Source organism: Ostrinia nubilalis, chromosome 24 (genome assembly GCF_963855985.1).
Source record: "Ostrinia nubilalis chromosome 24, ilOstNubi1.1, whole genome shotgun sequence".
Lineage (NCBI taxonomy): Eukaryota > Metazoa > Arthropoda > Insecta > Lepidoptera > Crambidae > Ostrinia > Ostrinia nubilalis.
This window is the reverse complement of record NC_087111.1, coordinates 4,217,615-4,238,650: the sequence shown is the minus strand read 5'-3', so window position 1 is coordinate 4,238,650 and position 21,036 is coordinate 4,217,615. Positions and strand designations below refer to the sequence as shown.

General features: G+C 36.9%; 1 protein-coding gene across 2 annotated transcripts; it reads right to left on the bottom strand.

Moving 5' to 3' along the window:
- Positions 1–502: 502 nt before the first annotated feature.
- LOC135083981 (uncharacterized) lies at positions 503–19,498 on the bottom strand. Of its 2 annotated transcripts, none has more exons than XM_063978743.1 (5): positions 19,337–19,498; positions 8,897–9,060; positions 5,729–5,928; positions 3,744–3,958; positions 503–1,016 (listed from the first exon to the last, which is right to left on the bottom strand). In XM_063978743.1, exons 1-5 carry the CDS (start codon positions 19,400–19,402, stop codon positions 996–998), a joined length of 666 nt encoding a protein of 221 aa, XP_063834813.1. In that variant the 5' UTR covers positions 19,403–19,498; the 3' UTR covers positions 503–995. The 2 variants fall into 2 exon arrangements, with proteins under 2 accessions (XP_063834813.1, XP_063834814.1); XM_063978744.1 differs by having other exon boundaries at positions 503–1,001.
- Between the last annotated feature and the right edge of the window lie 1,538 nt (positions 19,499–21,036).

Sequence of the window (21,036 nt, the reverse complement as noted above, 5' to 3'; positions counted from 1 at the left end):
GCCAGACAGTTTATGAAGTTTAAAAATAAAAACCTAGGTATTTAGTATCTGTGTAACTGCAAGATTTCAGTTCAAAATCGGCTGAAGTTAACCATAACTTTAGCCGATTTTGAACTAAAATCTTGCAGTTAATTTTTCTTAAATAAATAATAACTGTCTGAAAGTCTCACAGGGCGTATCTATACTATTTCTTGTCGTGTCGACAACAAACCTACACAGCGTCGGCCCAAAACTCCGCCACAAGAATGGCGTTGTCAGTAGCCTTCATCATAGCGTATCCATATCTTTTGCCCATTATTTTTATTATCAACTGTTGTCTCGAACTTCTCGAAGTGATATACATATAGGACTTTTCATTATGTAACTTTTATAAGGCAACAAATAAAAAAGTTTCCTAACCTTCGTAAAACAATAAACATTGTTTGTCATTGGTAAATAAAATTACAGATTAGCATTCTTAGTATAATTCGCCATTAGTAGATTAGGATAAGAAATAAATAAATACAATCGTATTAATTCGTTTAATCCATAATAAATACTTGTTAGTACAATTAATAATAATTAAATAACAATAAATTAATAAATTATTATTGTAAGCAAATGCTTAGTTGTTTAAATGCGAAATTAGCACATTGTACAAGTTAGCACAAGTATAAAATAAAACTAAGGTTAAAAATAAATAATAATAAATTAACGTGTTATTTACATTACTAAACTATAGACTTTGTATAAATATCATCAGGGGACTGATTATTTTTATGTTTTTTTTATATTCGTTGATTTTGGTCTTTGGCACGTATCAATTCTCTGGCTGGGTTAGAAGACACCATTTTGTTTTCTGTTAACCCTTACAGTGCGTGTGTACGCCCGGGCCGAAAGGCTGAGTTAACCTTGTTTTGCATGTTTTACCAAGGGCCAAAAGGTTACATATTTTAGCTGAGGTATTTCCTGCCACGGTGCCTCCATCCCATCAAGTCTCATTCAAGGAATTTGAGTTAATCCTTTTTGATGACAGCCTGAAACGTATTCGTACTTAAATCTCTTTTAGAAGACAGCATTCCGGTAAAACAAACTTTTTTACTTTCGTTATTGTGTATAAAAAATAATTTTACATGCAAATTAGATTGTAAATCGTAATTTGTATCGGCAACTCTCTTTAATTATTATACGAGTAATCTACAGGGCCGTATCACTTTCATTTCCTAAAGCTTACACTTACTAGTAGGTATTGCACAAATTACCGTTTACAATCTTAAATTCGTAGCTACTTATTTTGGACTTTGTTTATACGATTAATTTGGAGTTGTTTGTGATACATGAATTCTCCTCCTTTTTACAAGGGACTACTCCCACTTCTCGTTCCCACCGCTGCAACTCCTGTGTAGCCAGGATCTACAGCTTGACCACCTATAAAAACCCAACCAGTGAAGGTCAAGTTTGTCCCGGGGAAAGACAAACTGTCATTTTTTCTCTTTACAGTGCAATGTGTGCAAGATAGCAGTATCCACAATAATTACTTAATTACTTATTATGTATATCAGCACTATGTTGGCCAAGCCAAACGAATGTGTGTAACCCTTAGCCAGTGTTGATCCACGTAGGGTCCGTTTTTGTAACACAATAAAAGACTAAAGAAGTGAATGTGTGAGGGTTAACAGAGTTAGTGAGCAAAAGGGTTAGTAAAAGTTTTAGAGCTAACACAGTTGATACATTAGCATTTTTTTTACTAAACAGGATACTGTCGTGTGAACGTGACTTAACGTGCTTTAGCAAACCAACGATGTATGGTTTATAAATGGATTTAAAAAAATACTGAGTGACTAATATTTCTCATAGTGAGTGTTTTCTTTTCAAGTGAAGGGAACATTCTACGTATGGTGCATTTACTAAAATATATTAACACTGTTTCTAAATTCGACTTGTACAATTGTAGAGCTATCGGCCAAAACTAAATCGGTGTAATGTGCGTACATGTTCATACTAATTAACTGTTCGACAAATTATTAGCCGACATGAACTCTGTAATCTGCGGGGAATTCAAATGTTAAATACCTTATGTACTAATTGGAACAGTTCTAATGAATATTGAAATGTAGAAATAAATTATTTCATATCAATTACATGTCATGTCCAGTTCGGCGGCTTCATTCAAAACTTCTAGACATTTTAAGTAGCTCGGTTAGTGAACAAAACAATTATCTGATACCTATCAGCCTAAATCAACGGATTCATTAATATTTCTGTTTGTATGCTAATGGGTTTATTGATTGGATCTGCCCAGAAAACCCATTGGTCCCTTTTTGGTTGTGTTCGAGAGTTTAATATCTAAAATTCAATACAGCTCTCTTTCCTGGGCCGAAAACTATAAAATGGACCTTATTTTTATTTTTAAATTATCATACTTTTCTAGAAAGAATTTAGTTTATAGTATTGTATGTATACATACCTACAGTGCAATAAAGTATCAGAGGGCCTAGTGTGAGTCTACATCAAACGCGCTCACTAGTGAGCGCGTCAAAAAATGACATTAAATGTATGACGGATTGTACAGCGCCCCTAGCGGGAAACGTTCAAAAACTAAAATTTTCATACATTTTTTAAACGCGCTCACTAGTGAGGGTGTTTCATGTAAACTCACACTCAGCCCACAGATAATAAATTTTCTATTTGTAATAATGTTAGAGCTCCTGAATTAACAGTTGGTGTAGTTAATTATAAAGTTCGCAAGTTTCACAGCTGATGAAAATGTTTTCCAAGAAATATAACACTCATACTCAATGTTAAACCCTCAATGTTAAAATGTTCCACATTCATCGTGCGAGATTATTTTTTACGTGAGTCTATGTCAGATGTGATTTTGCAATAATGTTATTTTCCGTGCATATTGTATGAGAGACATACCATGCTGTTGTGAGGGTAAAATCGCGAAGGTTTATGAACATGGTGTTACAACGAGCACTAAATTAAACAGGTTCGCTGGAATGCAATTCTCCCTTGCACATACTCGTACACCTTTAACCGCCTCTGTGGTCTAGTGGTAAGACCACCTGCTTCAGATGCAGAGGTCCCGGGTTCGATTCCTAGTGGGGGCAGATTTTTCTGTTCGGTTTGGTTGGTGGTAGGGCTTGTTTTAATTCCGCCTGGCTAGCTACCACCATCTTACCTAAGTCTGTCGCTATAACAACAAAGTTAACAGCATTATTTTGTTCCGGCAGTTAGAGGTAAGATAGTCAGTTCCTCCGTGGTTGAGGATTCCGGGTGAAGCTCGCTTCCACCTTCGGCCTGATCATCACATCAGGTGAGATACAGGCCAAGAGCTTCCTTGTTGTGGATAATAAAAAAAATCCTCCCCGCACTCCGGTCGCCCGGTCTGTTTTAACGTCACGGCTGCCAGGTGCGCAGTTAACTCAACCGGATTGTAAGGTCATAAAGTTCACACATTTCCTGTTACCTAGCTGCTTTAAAAAGCAAGGTATGTATGAAATATGCCAAACTGTCCTTCTCAGAAGACTATCAGAAACTTGTCCATAGACAGGTAGATCTTAAATAATAGTATTTCATTCGCTTCTAGTGCAGTTCTACGATTCCTTTGAACTTACAGTAGACCGCATCCAGTATGTTAAACCCTATACTGATCATAAGTTTAACTCTACGGAATCGTCATCCATGTTCACAAACCTCCACCGTGAAATAAAACCCAAAACTCATGCAACACCTTTACTCCTCTCTCACTAGTCTTTCACCTGATGGGAGAAAAGTTTCTTCAGTCCGATAATCGTGGCGAGGAGCAGTGCGATCTTGGAGATCAGCAGGGCCTTCCCGACCATGAGCGTGAGACCCTTGAAGGTCAGAGCTCCGAGGAGGCCAAATTTCATGGCAGCAGCTGCTAGGAACGGGCCGATGTTCTTGTTCCGCGCGCGACCGGTTTCAATTGCTTTGGGCGCCTTCATTGATACTCCTGGAAGAAGGGAAAATAAATACTTTGATAAGAATTGGTGAATACACAAATTAAGAGTCATTCTGTTTCCCGCTTTGCAACGGAGGTAATCGATATCATACATGTTTCGAACTCCTCCCAAAGACGAAAAAACGACATGAAGGCGCTGGACGCAGGCCGCTACCAATCGATCATCATGGAAATCATTGGGGGAGGCTTATGTTCAGCAATGGACGTCCTATGACTGAAACGATGATGAACTCCTCCTATAATTCTTCTGATTGAATTCGTTGCGGGTTAACTAAACTTTCACTGGTTGAGTTTCATTGGAGACCAAGTTGTAGATCCTAGCTTTACCGGAGTCGCAGTGGTGGGAAAGTATAGTGGAATAAATCCCGCAATTGGTGAATACTCAATAATTATGTTCGTCATCATTATCATTTTCAGCCACTGGACGTCCACTGCTGAACATAGGCGGAGGCCAATGGATGGAGACCAATGATTTCCAGATTGGCCGGTTGGCAGCGGCCTTCCTGGAACCGTTATTATGAAGTCATCATTTTGTGGATGGACGTTTCATATAGCTCATTTTAAGTGAACCACGGAGACGTTAACATAATATTTACTAACAAAATTAATGTTTGAACACACGAGAGTTACTAGTTAAAGTGATTAGGTTGCCTAATAAAGCTAACGAAAATTCTATTAATAATAATCACATTGTATGATATAAATGTATTTCACCAAACAACTTAGCTTAGTTCTGAAAATTGTGTTACTAGAACTTGATTACTAAATAGTGTTGGGGTTGCGTCCGTGTGTGTAGTTAATTTGTCGATAACTGTTCGTGAAGTTATTGGTTGATTGGTTTTCAATTTAATTATTTAATAAATCATATTCAACATGAGTATTAAATATGAATTCAATTGAGTAACAATTAAATTCAAATTGAAATCAATTTCATATTAATACTAAACGTACATTTTCTAAATATAAATTGGATTCAGTAGGCCTAAGATGCGCGCCGCGATAAGCGGTTATCACGCCATTATATCGATTTTACCCATACATTTTGACGTCGATAAAAGTTATCACATAATCGATAAATCCGCTATCGACAGTAAAGGCAACACTTTTAGAGAATTAGATTGTGTTATCAATATTACTTACTACATTATTGGCAGGCATCGAATAATAATAACCAAAAACAAAGATTTCTTACTAATAATATTAGATCTTTGCAAACAAAATCGATTAGGTGTCTAAAATTGCCATAATAACTACAAGTCTTTTAAATATTTTTCACGATCTTGGTAAGTGGTTTTGGTTATTAAGGATAATGATGACGATAATGATGGTAAGATCTTTCTTTTAACCTGAGGTGCTATAAATTAGTTGTCTCATTGCTCTCTTAGTTGAACTTGAGAAGACCAAACCAGATCTCCTAACAATAATTGAAGAACATTCTAGAACTCATCAACGATCAAAGATTTGAGCTATTTTTTACATTCTACCAAAGACCTAGACGGATTGGGATCGGCCTGATTTTTCTCCTTAAGTCGCTTTTTACGATATCCACGAGCTGTGCACGTGATCTTATTCAACTTTGCCTGAACCACGTGTCTAAACAGATGTATTATGAAATTGAGAGTTACGAGATGGTGGCTGGCTCAGCATTGGCCTGTTTATTTGGAACCATCGGCCCCAAAGCAGTATAGGGTTTAAGTAACACTAGGATGTTTAAAAGCGCTCTTTAAAAGCCTTTACAAAAAATAATTACTAATAACTCACCAACGCCAAGAGTGCCATCCTTCTCAGTCTTGCCAGAGATGACCAGGTCAGCGTTGTCCAGTAGCCTGTATCTCAACGACCTGGTCGTGGCGAAGGCATACAACTTGTCCATGATCAGCTGTTGGGCCTGGTCCTCTAGGGAGTGGCCAGCTCGCGCGAGGGTCTCTGGCCTGACGGTGACCTCTGCGGCAGCACCGTTACTGGAATTTGAAAGAATGACAGATATAGTAAGTTGGTGAGAACTTCACTACATAATATGTAGTATTATTATAAAACGAAGTCGCTTTCCGCTGTCTGTCCCTATGTATGCTTAGAACTTTAAAACTACGCAACGGATTTTGATGCGTTTTTTTTAATAGACAGGGTGATTCAAGAGGAAGATTTATATGACATGTATACTTAGCACCCGTTCGAAGCTGGGGCGGGTCGCTAGTCTTGAATGAACGAGTATACTAAACTTCTAGGGCAGTATTTTAGGATATTATTTTGTGGCGGTGAGTTGTATGCCATTTTGCTGGTGATTTTTATATTTTCTAAGCTCTTTAATTGCTAAAGCTCTCGAAGTGGTGATAGAACAAAACCCGTGAAATCTCTAGACATGTGTGTGATATTTGGTTTCAATTCTTCAAAATCGTGAACGTGATCCGTCGTTCGAATAGTACTTGCAAATCTTGTGACATTTAACTGATTTCAATTCGAGATTGTAATCGTGAATCTTCGATACGACCTCTAGTAAATACGTACAAAACCGTAATACATTGTTGAGAGGCCCTTTACGGTATTATGCTAAGTATTATAAGTAGCATCAATTATCACATATTCCACTATTGCTAATAATGAACTGGTGTTTAATCCAAATACTCCACAGAACCGATAACTACATTAAAATAACAGGATTAACTCAAATTAATGTATGCTCGGACATGACCGCACGGCACACATGGCACGTGAAATTCCGTAGAAAATGCTTAGGGCCAGCGCAGACCTAGCTCAGTATCTTGGTAGTACGATTGGAAATGATTGTGCTAAAGCTAATGGATCGTAAGCTGTTCTGTCATAAGAGCCAGCGCGCGACTTCTCCTGGCGGTGCCAAGCGATGTTTGACAATTCCGCCATGTGATATGCAACTTTGGACGCCGCGCCAGCGCTCTTGATGGCTCTTAGGCCCGGTTTTTACCAAAGCGGAGAGGAGATAAGATGCTTTTTAATAATCAAATAAGCGGAGAGGTGATGAAGTAATGAATTTGATTATTCAATCTCATCTCCTCTTTGCTTTGGTTAAAACCAGGCCTTAGCGATGCTTGGAATTCTTTGTTCCCTACGAAAGTCTAATCCATTCACGGGGCGAAGTAACTTCAGACAAAAAAAACGCCGTAGTAGGTAAAGGCCTAAAACGGATGCGCGCCTTGATAACATTTTATCGATGATTTCGGACGACTAATGTATGGGCCAATCGCCTAAGATTGATAAAATGTTTCGTTATAAAAGTTTATCATGGCGCTCATCCTATGCCTAACAGAACCACAATTCAAAAAGTTCGCGCTGGCCCTAACGTAAAGTCGATACGAGTCCCAATTATTCGAATACAATCGCTCGTTTGGAATAACCGCTTAATCATCATGCTCAATCGGATGCGCATTTCAATTCGATATTAAAATAAATGCATCGTTTTGTAAACGATATTTAACCGTGCATCGATAATGACAGGGGTTTGATTCGCTTACTGAATTCGAAAGGAAAATTCTGAAAGGATTTGCTACTGTTAAATAAATGTTACTTTAACCATGAATTTAGAATTTATGAAAGACATACACCCGTATTCACAAATATTACAATAAGGTCTCACAGTGCGCGTGACACACAAACCAATCACAGAGCTGTATTCAACGCTGTGCGTTCTATTTGCTTCACTTAAGCAAGCATCGTTTGTGAATACGGGCGATAGTACTAAATGTGTTAACAATATTTTGAAATATTTTCTTGAAAGAAGGGTAAAAAAACTTATTTGTAAAAATATTTTTTAGCGTTAAAAGCCGCATCTAGAACTGAATTTCAAATAAGTAAATTCAATATGTTCTCCAATGTACCAGCTCAGATGGTGAGAGCAGTCGTCCAGCAAGCGAAAGGTCGTAGGTTAGTTTACCACCTTAGGCAATTCAATTTTTTCAATTTATTTAAAAGTCCCCCTATTTTTTACCAAGGATACAAGGTCTCTAAGCTAGTATAATATACTGCATTTTACACACGACATAGCTAAACATGTTTATATTATGTCTAATTATTTTTTCTAATCCACTGCTTTTTACGAACCCAAATTTGAATTGTGCGTATTGGTAGTAGGTATAGTTGGTCAATGATTCCCGATGCTGAAATTCCCCAACATTTTGTCCGCAGATTGATTTGCTCATTAATTGGATTAGCTGATAATTTTGTGCCTATTACTCATGGATAAAGGGTGTCCGAAACAATTTGTGGCCAATCTGCTTGCCTTTGGGAGGTTAGTAGGCATTTTGACGGCCGGATGATTGTGTGTCACAAGCTGTATGGGATAGGTAAGGGTGAGGAGATTACATGAAGTGTTAAGACCTAATACATCCAGGACAGAGGGCTCGTTTCCACGGCAATCCAGTTTTACAGGGTTCATTAATGCAGGGCCTCGCAAAACGTATGAGTGTTTAAAATTGCAATTTTCTTTGTTTTTTTTCTCAACTCGACCATGAAAATTAGTCATTCCAATTAACTGTTTCTACTTCTCGTCCCCACCAACCTATAGTGTGCTAATGCCATTCACTTGATCGCCAGTAAAAATCTGACCAGTCAAAGCCAACCGCCAGTAAAATCCCTAACAGTGCAGGCCAGTTAATTCTGTAGAAAAGTTTAACTTTACAAGAACAGAATAAAAACTATATCCATAACCATAAGGCTGTCCTTATGATATACCTAATTAGTTTAGAAAAAATATTTTTGGTGGATGACGAGGAAAAATAATGAAAATAAAAGCACAAAAATCTTAATTAGTCAAAAATACTTGTTAAGACATGGCCCCAAAGGTTATTACAGATTGGTAGTGAAGAAGATACTACGCTAAGGTGTGGCAAAAAAAAATAGAACAAGGCAGGTATTTGACCGCAATCGCATGCAATTAACGTTTTGAATTTGAACCCTTACCTTTCATCAACAATCATAGCATCCTCGCTGAGCTGAACGGACGCCGTCCTGAGCATCCGATCCACATAGCCTACGAGTTCCGCGGCGATGCATGCCGACGTTTCCCTCTGGGCGCACTTGTTGCTCAGTCCTCGCTTGAGAGACTCTTCTGATGGGGATGCTGTCTGGAACGTGGAAAAAGGAACATTTAACCGCCTCTGTGGTCTAGTTGTAAGACCACCTGCTTTAGAAGGAAGAAGAGGAGAAGCAGAAGTCCCGGGTTCGATTCCTAGTGGGGGCAAATTTTTCTGTTTAGTTTGGTTAGTGGTAGGGCTTGTTCTAAGTCCGCCTGGCTAGCTACCACCATCTTACCCAAGTCTGTCGCCATAACAACAATGTTAACAGCATTGTTGTGTTCCGGCAGTTAGAGGTAAGATAGCCAGTTCCTCCGTGGTTGAGGATTCCGGGTGAAGTTCGCTTCCACCTTCGGCCTGATCATCACTTACTATCAGGTGAGTCTCATACAGGTAAATAACTTCTTCTTCTTGTCGTGTCAACAACAAACCTACACAGTGTCAGCCCAAAACTCTTCTACACGAGTGGCGTTGTCAGTAGCATTCCTGAAATCTTCCTGCGTGTATTTGTTTGGGCACGCAAGTCACGACATCATGTGCTTAAACATTTAACTAACATACTACACTCTTAGGATGAGTTGCACCACCTTACTTCAAATGTAACTATGACCTCAACCGGTGTATTTTGTATGAAGTTTGACAGACTTTTGACGTTTGTTAAAGTTAAAGTATTATGGTGCAACTCAGTCATAGTATGAGAGAAATATTTGGTTTATTTTTCGCAGTGTGTAATTGAATCATAAATGAGGAGATGCATGAAATCAAAGTAACCGACATAGCCCGAATAATTGCCAAACTTAAGTGGCAGTGGGCGAGGCACATAGTTCATAGAGCTTAATATGGCCGTTGGAGCTGAAAGTTCCCGACTGGCGACCACGGACCGAAAGCCTCCCACTACGTGGTTCGACGATCTGGTGAAGGTCACAGAAAGCACCGGTCGTGGTGGAAATCCTTGAAGGAGGCCTTTACATAATTTTACTGAAACGAACGAAAGGTTTACTGACCCTGCTCATCAAAAATTTAAAAATAACATTCTTTGGTAGTTGGCCACGCAGGCGACACCCTTGGTCGCCATTTTTTAGGGTTCCGTACCTCAAAAAGAAAAAACGGAACCCTTATAGGATCACTTTGTTGTCCGTCTGTCCGTCCGTCTGTCAAGACCCTTTTTCTCAGGAACGCGTGGAGGTATGAAGCTGAAATTTATATCAATTACTCAGGTCTACTGTCCCTTGAAGCTGTGAAAAAATCAAACTTCTAAGCCAACGCAATCAAAAGATACAGCCGTTTATGCCGCAAATTTTCGACACTTGCAGGGGATTAAAAACCTACAGGGTGCTTCCCGTGAACTCAGAATCTTGAAATTTGGTACGAAGCAACGTCTTATAGCATAGATAAAGGAAAAATTACGAAAACCATTAATTTTTAGTTACATCACATAATATATTTTTTTTTTAATAATTTTAAACTTACTACCCATTTCCTCATAAACGCGTAGAGGTATTAAATTGAAATTCATACCAAATACTCAGGTCTATAATACCTTTAAGCTGTAACAAAATCAAACTTCTATGTCAACGCAATCAAAAGAAACAGCAATTTAAGCTGCATATTTTGAAACTCGCAAGTACTCGCAAGGGAATCAAAACCTAAAGGGTACTTCCAGTCGACCTAGAATCTTGAAATTTGGCATGAAGCAACGTTTTATAGCACACATAAAGGAAAAATTCCGAAAACCTTAAATTTTTAGTTACATTACAAAATATATATTTTTTAATAAATATAAACTTATTACTTTTTTCCTCATGAACGCGTAGAGCTATCAAGTTGAAATTCATATCAAATACTATAAAATAAAGGATTACTTAAACGATAAAGAGATCTTTGTCTTAAATTTATGCTCCTCCATCTTTCCCCATTGTAATGTTATGAATTTCATTTTGCAATAAAAATACCATAGTTATGACTCGATTGTCGTAATGAACGAACTTTGTAAACCTTGCAGGTTTGTACGGAACCCTCGGTGCGCGAGTCCGACTCGCACTTGGCCGGTTTTTTCTTCATCGCGTGTTTATTTTGCGATTATAACTTTCTTCATTGCTCATGAAACTCTATATTTATAATGCCAGTTACAAGTTACGGCAAAGTTTGATAATTTAATTATTTTCCTCCTTTTTAACCTCCTCCTTATTTAATTTTGACATCATTAATATGACACGTGCCTGTGACTTAAAGCACTAAACAAAAATTGACATTGGCATGAAAAAAGGAACAGTATCCATCCCTCTCAAACTTTAGAGTCCATTATTAGTAAGTAATAGGTCAAATTCGCGACGTTTCATCTTGACAGCCTAGTTTACTATTCCCAGCGTTTCATTTCTTCCGTTAATAATTCTGGACAAAACGCCCCAGTTTGTGAATTTCATCAATTTTTATGAGCAAAGAGAGAGACAAAACTTTTAAATGTTAACCCTGGATATTAAACTTTGAGGGCAAAATTGCCGGGTAAACTTCTGAAGGCTCCGTTTTATCTTTTGACTGATTTTAACTCAGCCACGGAGTTTGAAATATGATATTATTTTAAATTGAAACACTGCAGAGGAATTTTGATTGATTCTGTGGGCGAGGACGGAATGTGTTCGGCTGGAGCAATTTAATCCAGCTTAATTGAGCTATAACAATGCCTTTATAATTTTGAATGCATTGGAATTAAATTGGATAAATAAACTCAGTAAATCTCAGTAAACTCAATAAAACTCATTTATTTCTGTAAGTAGGCTTTAAAAAAGCACTTCTACACGTCCCAGTATTAACCCTACCACTGCTTCAGGACAATAAATGGGCCAATGCTAAGAAGAATATCCATCCCTCATATCGTCATCATAATCATAATATACAATATGAAAATGGTTATTGAAATCACACAGCGAATACATATCAATTTATTGCATCTCGTTGTTAATTAATATTAGTATAGTAACCACGATCATTTTTAAATCTTTAGTAAAGTTTTTGATTTAATTATCTCAGCTCAATGCAAACAAAAGGTTGAGAGTTCATCTCCCACCTGAGGCAGTCAGTTTTTTCTAGTTTTAAGTAACAATAATGGTACTTACTATATTGTACACGTATATCACATAACAAATAAATATACATACAACTTAATCTAACCTAATCATTGCGATGTTCAACAAAGTAAGACTGTAATCGATGGGAAAAAACTTTTCTACACTTCCGTTTACCCGCATTCCATTGGTTGACAAATCAATGAATATTGAACTCAATAATAAAGGTGTTAAGACACTGCGCTACGTAACGTAGTAGTTTTTGCTACGTTTACAAAGATGTGAACTATGTACACCTCACATTAAGAAAACAATTGAACTATGACGCTTGTTTAATCGTTTTAAACACACCGATTAACCTCGTTAAAGGAAAGTTCTTTAGCTGTTTTTTAAAATACATTGAACAACTAAGGCTGAGTTGCACCACCTAACTTTGACCGTAACTTTGACGATAACCGGTGCTTTTTGTATGGATTTTGACAGATTTTTGACGTTTGTCAAAGTTAAAATAAGATGGTGCAACCCCAGCCTAAGTGTTGAAGTCAAAAACCTTCCAAATTGGAGTTGGCAGAAACGTTGATGAATTATGTTTCATCCCAATTTGAACTAAGAAAGTTCTGCAATTGTGTTAACCCCTTTCAGGTTCATTTCAAACTTTATGTAATCTAAATACTTAAGACCAGATGAAAGTACGAGTAAAGCCAGAAGTTTGTTAAAAATGAAAGTAAAAACATCATCAACTATAAACTCGCTAGAATTCATAAATACAAAGTGTCCAAGTATATAAAGAGCCTTCAGATAGCTCAAAACATACAATTGAATTTACAACCTCCTCTTTTAAAGTCGGTATAAATTATCATGAAACAAAATGCAAGAAAACATTCAATAAATCTGCTTATCAGTCTTAAGGCTGATTTACACGTGTTAATAAGATAAGTAGGTAACTAAGAGTAGACGCACACCGTTGATTTATAGTTGGCCGATAGTTGTGCCCACTTTTAAATTGTATGAAGAATCGGCCAAATCGAATCGGCGTAGTGTGCGCATTCCCATACATGCCCGTACTGATCAACTACCCGACTTAACTATCGGCCGACGAAAAATCAACGGTGTGCGCCTACTCTAAATTGGTGACTAAATTGGGCTTGTTACTTGACACTTTTTGACAAGCTGTTTCATAGTAAACAAGAGCTTGACGTTTGGAATTAGGTTAAAATTTAGTTGCCTACTTAACTACTTAATACGTGTAAACTATCCATAAGTGACGAAAAACAAGAGATACGAGTATTAATTAATATCCAATAACACTTCGCCTTAAGAGAAGTCAATCGCTCTGGGAACAATCCGCGGTCTAGTTTTCCACTTTCCATGGTAATGATACGTGTGGTGGAAGTCATGGACACGCACCCATTATTACAAGAGATGAGAAAATTCACTTCTAATTAATATTCACGGCTAATTCGTAAAAAGTGGCTAATAAAAACTGGCTAATTAGCCACTTTTCACTTTCAGCACTTTCCATGCAAGCATTGTGAGACAAGAAAATTGTTTTAGAGCTGTAATTTATTGTTTGGACTGGAGTTGTTAATGAACTTGGTATTTTTTTGTTGGTGATTTATCGATAGATTTTTTATTTTAAAAATGAATGCTTATCTAGCTTAGCACTGTCTTTTTTTGTAACTTAATAGCGCTATTTCATAGCACGAATATTATTCATGATGATGTAAAACAAAAATCACTTTTAACTTTCAATTCATTTGGTTCTCAGGTTAGCGTAAAATGATTCAGTCACTTTGACAAAAAAAATACTGATTGTTAAAAAACTTACAGTAAGTTTTGGGAGAAATGATGATGACGAATGATTACCTGCTTACAGATTTGGCGACATTTTCGTACCACATCAGAAAATAAGAACCCAAGAATTAAAGGGTTTAAAGGTTGGTTGTAAATTAGGTTTATACAATTACAAATAGTAACTAGTCGAGTTAACTGTGCACCTGGCTGCCGTTACGTCACATCGACGCTCTCGTGACGGACGGAGGGAACGCAAGGAGGAGTGCGGGTGAGTGTTAGGAGGAGTACCTAGCATTCGAGCTCGATCGCATTGATAAGGACGTAGCACGAAAGGTATCGTAACCGTATCAACTCGAGGCGGTTATCTTTGTATGAAACTCCATACTGCAAGAACTTATCTGCACCGTAACGTAAACATCTCGCCTCGCGGTTGACAGCGCGCGAAACGCGATGACAGCTCGCGAAAGGCGATACGGTGTTGATCCCTTTCCGAGTTGATAAGTCTGCTATGACCATAAGTAAGAATCGCTCCCGGTCATAACTTACAAAACGTCACCCGATATGTTACAACTGAGTAAACACACGGGGCAAAACTAAATTATTGGGTCAGCTAGAGAGCACATCAAATCGTATTGGTTCACTCGAAGCGCCCAGTCTGACACACTTCCACGTATTTGTTGTATTATGTTTCAGAGAACGAGAAAGTTGGAAAGATAAACGTGAAAACTCACTTGTGTGGCTTAATGCTTCAACCACACCAACGCGCGCCATCGCCAGCGCGATCAAAGGCCAATGACAGGTCGCGTGAACTGTCATAGGTCGCGCGACCTGTCATTGGCATTTGATCGCGCCGGCGATGGCGATCGGCACGCGTTGGTGTGGTTGAAGCTTAAGAGAGCTATCGTTTTTATACTTAGCAGTTGGCACCACTGACGAGTGACGGATGCCTTATTCTACGGTGGCGCCATCCTGGTGAGTGCACATGCTATAGTGATCCTACCACTTTAGCGCTCATCAGTTGGCGCCACTGTTTTAGCTACTAGTGAGTGACAGTGTCTTCCTCTATAGTTGCGCCATTTGGTGAGTGCAAATACGACATACGACAGAGCTCATACCAATTCAGTCATTAGTTGGCGTCATAGATCGTTTCATCCACAAAGACGCGGAGGGTGCGAGGAAGCGCGGGGTGCGGGGAGTTTGATCCGAGAAATCCGAGCGTCATTATTGTAGTGTGTGTGTGCACTCATGGATAATTTAGCGTGTGCCGATAACACTCACACATTAGCGGAAGAATGGTGGGGCGCGTCTTCGTGGATGAATCGATCTATACTAGCCAGTGACAGTACCTTTACCGTTACCGTTACTCTACAGCAGCGCCATCTAGTGAGGGCAAATATGATAGCACTTATTGTTTTTCTTTATCTCTCTCGTTTCAACCTAATTCGACCACCTTGATCAAAAGTCTCCCTTAATTTCACAATGACTGGTCCTGCGCTACCCGCATCCAAGTGCTTCCCGCGACTTTAATGATTAGAGATTTGATTTCGCAATCGAAGCGAAGTAGTTACGTAAAAGCGAAACGATTACGAAATAGAAAATGTTACATTTTCTATTATCGCGCTGTGTAGAGCTTACAACTTTATTATACTCGTACGAACTAAAATTGAACTGAAATTGACAGCTAATAATACTTTGTATTTAGATACTGATATTAGTTCAAAATAATAAAATGAAAAAGGCATTAGACGTCAAATTATATTCACAAATACGAGTACTAAAAGTTCAACAAAAATAACACGTGCAAATAAAAAGTCAATATTCAGAATTATAGAGCAAATTACTAAAACAACATCTACCAAACACAAACAAATGTAGGCACTTAATCAAAGCTGTAAATAAGCAATACCTTTCACAAACATCTGAAATAAAATAATACACACAGTTCCCTAAGCAATACTTCTACAAAAATACCATTTCTGTCTAGAATTCTACGAAAACATCTTTGTTTACGTTATTTCTGAAATCAGATATAACGTAATTATCGTAAAAATGTGCCAAGTAAACATAATACCGACGGAAAAATAATAATAAAAGAAAACTCGATATATACATATATAGAAAACAATACGCCTACATTTTGGAGAGAAATCTGACTTGTGCGGGTCAAATATTAATGTCAAATATTTGTTTACATTATACTTTTTGGGGGAAGTATGATTAAGATAACGAATACGAATAGTCTCCTCATTAATAAAACATAAACTGTCCTTTACGTGGGTACAAGGTAGACCGACGACATCATAAAGGTAGCAGGAAAGCGCTGGACGCAGGCCGCTACCAACCGGGTAACATGGAAAGCATTGGGGGAGGCCCATGTTCAGCAGTGGGCGTCCTATGGCTGAGATGATGATGATGAAGTTAGAGAAGGTACTTGTGCAGCCTATATTTTCTGCTACTGCTTCTACTAATAATTTCCGAGTATAATTTTTCAAATATTCATCGGATTGGAACGAATTGTTTCTCTAACCAAACGGATCGGGAGCTAACAGTTACGAGTATGCTGGCAATTAATGGATTCTAACGAAGACTGCCCGTTATGAATTAAAATGTATCGTGAATAACTCCGATAAGCCATAATTACAATGCCGTTATTTCAATAATACAACATGCAATTTTTCTTTCGAGGGATGTTTGCAAAAATTTTTTTTTTCAAAGATTTTTTTCCTAATGCTTTGGAAAGCATTTCCTTACTCAAAGTAATTGCACTAAATTTCCTTTAAATTGCAACAGTTAAAGGTCTACAAAAATGTACAGTTTTCGTTTCCTTGAATTTTCAAAAGTGAATTTTCTTCTGGGCCATCCTGTATAATAATTCAAAGTTCGATTTTAGCTCTCTGACTTGATGTAGGGCAGTTTTCCAGGTTAATAGGTACTGGATTTAGTGACGAAAACTCATTCGTGTTAAAGTGAATTTTTCAAGTGGCAATTTGAAAAATAATTTGATTTTAGCGCTTAGCGTTTCCACAGCGCGCTAAAAAGATTCCGTTACAAATCACGCCATCTGCCGTATTACTTTTTGCTTTCGACGCGGATAAGGGCGCCAATCTGTTTGCATTTGACGTGTCCCAGAGTCAGCAGTCCTCGAAATGGATTTACAGATCTTTTTAGTAACGGCACATTTTGTTCAATGACAAAAATTAAAATGTTTTTATTTAAAGACTTAAGACTTTAAGAGGGAAAAAACGTTTAGCTAAAGATTGAAGTAAAAAAGGGTCTTTGACAAAAACCCCCTTATTACAAAAAGTTAGACTCTGGTTGAACTCCGGTTTAATTGTTATTAGTATGTAAATGACATTTTAAACCAGTGTTCGTCCTGCGTTTAACTTTTTTGTAATAAGCGGGAAAGTTTTAGCGATGATGAACAATACATAATAATTATACCTAATGTTCGAGCTGTCGTTGATTTTTCCTATTTAATTTTAATGTTTCTAACTTTCGCATCTATGCAATGATTTCCTGTTGCTGTAGTAAATATATTTGACGTTAATCTTTTTGCGCCACGGGATTGTAAGCCAGAAGCCAATCGTTTAGTTGAAACGACTATTTCAAATGCAAAACTTATTTCATCATCATCGGCTATTTTACGCCTGTATTCACAAACATTACTATGAGGTCTCACAGTGCGCGTGGACACATAGGGTGACATACGAACCAATCACAGAGCTGTGCGTTCGATTTGCTGTTTCACTTATCGTTTGTGAATGCGGGCATTAGTCTCCATTGCAGAAGCAAGACCCTATCTAATTTACCAGAGGTCAATGGAGGATTCTGTCTATACCACGTTGACCAAATGGGTTGGGAAACTAATCTAAATCCCTTAAAGTTTCCTATACCAATCCCAGTTGATAAATCCCACAAAACGACTCTACAATGTTCGTGAAACTGTATGTTTAATAAACTTAATTCTACACAACATTCTGCTAACCCTTTGAACATAGTTTTAAGGTTTGCATGTTTCGCAGAAATTAGGTGCTTCGTAGGATCCCCTTGCTATTTCAAGATAGATATTTGAACAGGTTGATGAGATCGTGTAGTTGTTAGTTGTACTTCTTTAAAGTTGTCTTTTAAAAATGTGTAAGTAATTGGCAAAATTTTGGGGCCAAAAATGTTAAAAGAAAATGTTGTTTTTCATTTACATAAAAAATACTGTAAGACACTAATTAAATTCTTACTATTCTTAGTTAAATTAAATTAACATTTTCTAGTAACAAAGAAAGTTCAAATTAACATTTCGATCGACAAGTTTCACTTAAGTTCACAAGTCAAAATAATTGTATAAATTAATTTGATTCATATTAATTACTTTTCAAATTGAACAAAAGCAAAAGTGAACGCCGTTCACAATTAATTAACTTATATTTATTAGCAATAAAATATTGCTTGTATCATAACGAATTACACTTATTGCAATCATTAATAAACAAAATTATCATTGCAAATTGAAAAACAACAGAATGTACACATGTCAAGTTTTCTTTCGTGTCAATCAATTTCGCTTAAAAATCTTGACTTTTTTTTAATTGTGTACTTTTTGTGAAATCGTAATTAGGTACTAATCAGTACTTTGATACGCACGCAAGAACTATGTCAAGCGCGAAAGTCGTCTACTTGTAATACAGATGACAGCATATCAAGTCAAACATTTTTGTTGTAATATGGACCTAATTACAACTACATAAGATACTAAAGTGTAGCTTAACTTGCTGTTGGCTAAACATCGTAATTATGTCTACAGATGTGTCTATGTGTCATTCATAATTTTACAATTGTAAATTCTCATATAAGTCAAGTATTAATATGTAAAATTAGTGAGGCTAATTGTTACACGACATAAATTATTATTATTGCTATTTTCTACATTTTTCTGAATACAACATGTAACATAAATTGTAATTAATTTGTGAAATACTATTGTTAATGCATTGATGTGTAGCACTAATATTTTTCTGAATACAACACTTCTAGCATAATGTAATTAATTTGTAAAATACTATTTCTAATGCAATGATGTTTATCACTAATCATAAGTTAGTTAGGTATAATTATTGTAAACTTCAATACCAGAATTAAAATAACGTAAGATAATTTAATTTTACTGCTCATCTGATTGCAATTAATATTTTCAATTATTAGTGCACTACTTCATTAATTCTCAAATAATTTACTTGATACTTTGTAAGTGTGAATAGTTCTCTGTGGCATATAATAAAGATAAAAACTGCAGATCTTCATCATCTAAGACATAATTTTAAAACTTAATTGACTAACGACTACCTATTATTAAAACAGCTGACAGATTACTTTCCCATTAATAAGATAAAACAGTTTTCTCTAACTCTTACAAGATCAAAACAATCACACAAACCACTTCATTAATTGCAAAAAATAATGATAAAATCCACAAAACTCACCTCATTATCGATTTGGCTCGCCCTCGCGATTCCGAACAACAAAATCGTAACCAAAAACGCCTTCATATCGATTGTCGATAATTGATCACTTCACTAGCACTTTTTCAATGTGCGCCCAGGACTTGCGCACGTAGGTGTTGTATAGCAAATGCTGAAACGTATCACATATTACAGCTTTATACGTACACGGTCGAATGGACACGCAGTGGGGTGGCGAGCACATAACTCGAAGAAAAGTGAGAAAACTGTCAACGCGATGTTGAATGGTGTGACGGATTTTCATTATTCTTTGCTACAGTTTTAGAATAAAATTGTATAAATTAGCTTCTTTGAAATATTCATTTTTGGATCAAAGATACTCGATCTTTTTTTTTTGTGCCAAGTTATTTTCTTTTCATCCAATCTTTTCTGGAACTCTATACAATACATCAAAGTCAATGGTTTTTCATCTGCCTTTTAATAAGTTACATGAGCTCTTAATTTAATAAAAGCTAAAATCCATGAGCACATTAATTAAACTAGCATTTGAAATACGTCATAAATGTAAGATTTTTACAGATACCAACACCAATTCGGAATCAATTTGGAATAAGTTACAATGTTTTATAATGCTCTATCATACGCGTCTGTATTATAGGAACATTGTACAAACATACAGTAGGTATTTTCAAGTTTATTATTCAGGGGCTATAAAAATTGTATGTTGTCTACCACGTATTTTTAATTAATACTAGAATACGTTTTGCCTTCGACTTTGCCTACATCTATTTAAAGCAAATCTCGTGATCTGAATCACCAAAACCTAAAAATATGAATTTTCTTAATCCTAACTGGAGTGGTAATTAGATATTTATTATTAGTTCTCCTTTACAATTACATTCCATATTTCATACCACCTAAGATGTCTAAAAAATGGTTTCAGAAGAACACAGGCAACAAAATGTAGTACATCCTTTGCAAAAGTTGTATCCATTGAGTTTCTCGCGCTGCTACTTCTCAGCTGGCCCATTTTTTTCCCCGAAGCAGTGGTAGGGTATTACTGGGACGTGTAAAAGTTTTTTAAAAGCCTACTAAGTAAGCAAAGGTTGAAAAGCCGAAGAAATTTTGTAAAGTGTGCCCCCTCTCCTTCATGACGATCGATCAAAAGAGAGATGCATGTTATGGCGTGAGAGAGCTGATCTTCCCTGCCCTTTTGTCCCTATGTTTGAGAGTCCTCCACCTGGACATGAGATCCCCTGGCTTACCTGAAAGTCTTTAAATAGACTTCAGACGCAAGTTGGCCGTAGTAAGGACAATCTGTTCAAGTAGGGATTCTTGGATGGCTCAAACTTGGAGTGCAAGTGTGGTTTGTTCCCCAGTCAACGATGATGTCGTGCCCTGTGTGCCCAAACAGCTGCACGCAGGAAGATTTAATGAAGGCTATTGACAACGCCACTCTTGTAGCGGATTTTTGGGCTGACACTGTGTGACAACAAACCTGTTGTCGACACGAGAAGAAGAAGAAAAACCTACTTGCAAAAATAAAATGACTTATAATATGAGTTTACGAGTCTTTTAATCAAAATCAACTTAACAATTTCTGGGAAACGGTTAACGACAAAGTTGTTTTGCTTTCGTAATTTCGTGTAGGTAAATATTTTACGACATTTATTTGAAATTACACTGAAAAATGACAAACAAATCAAAGGAAATGGAAAGGC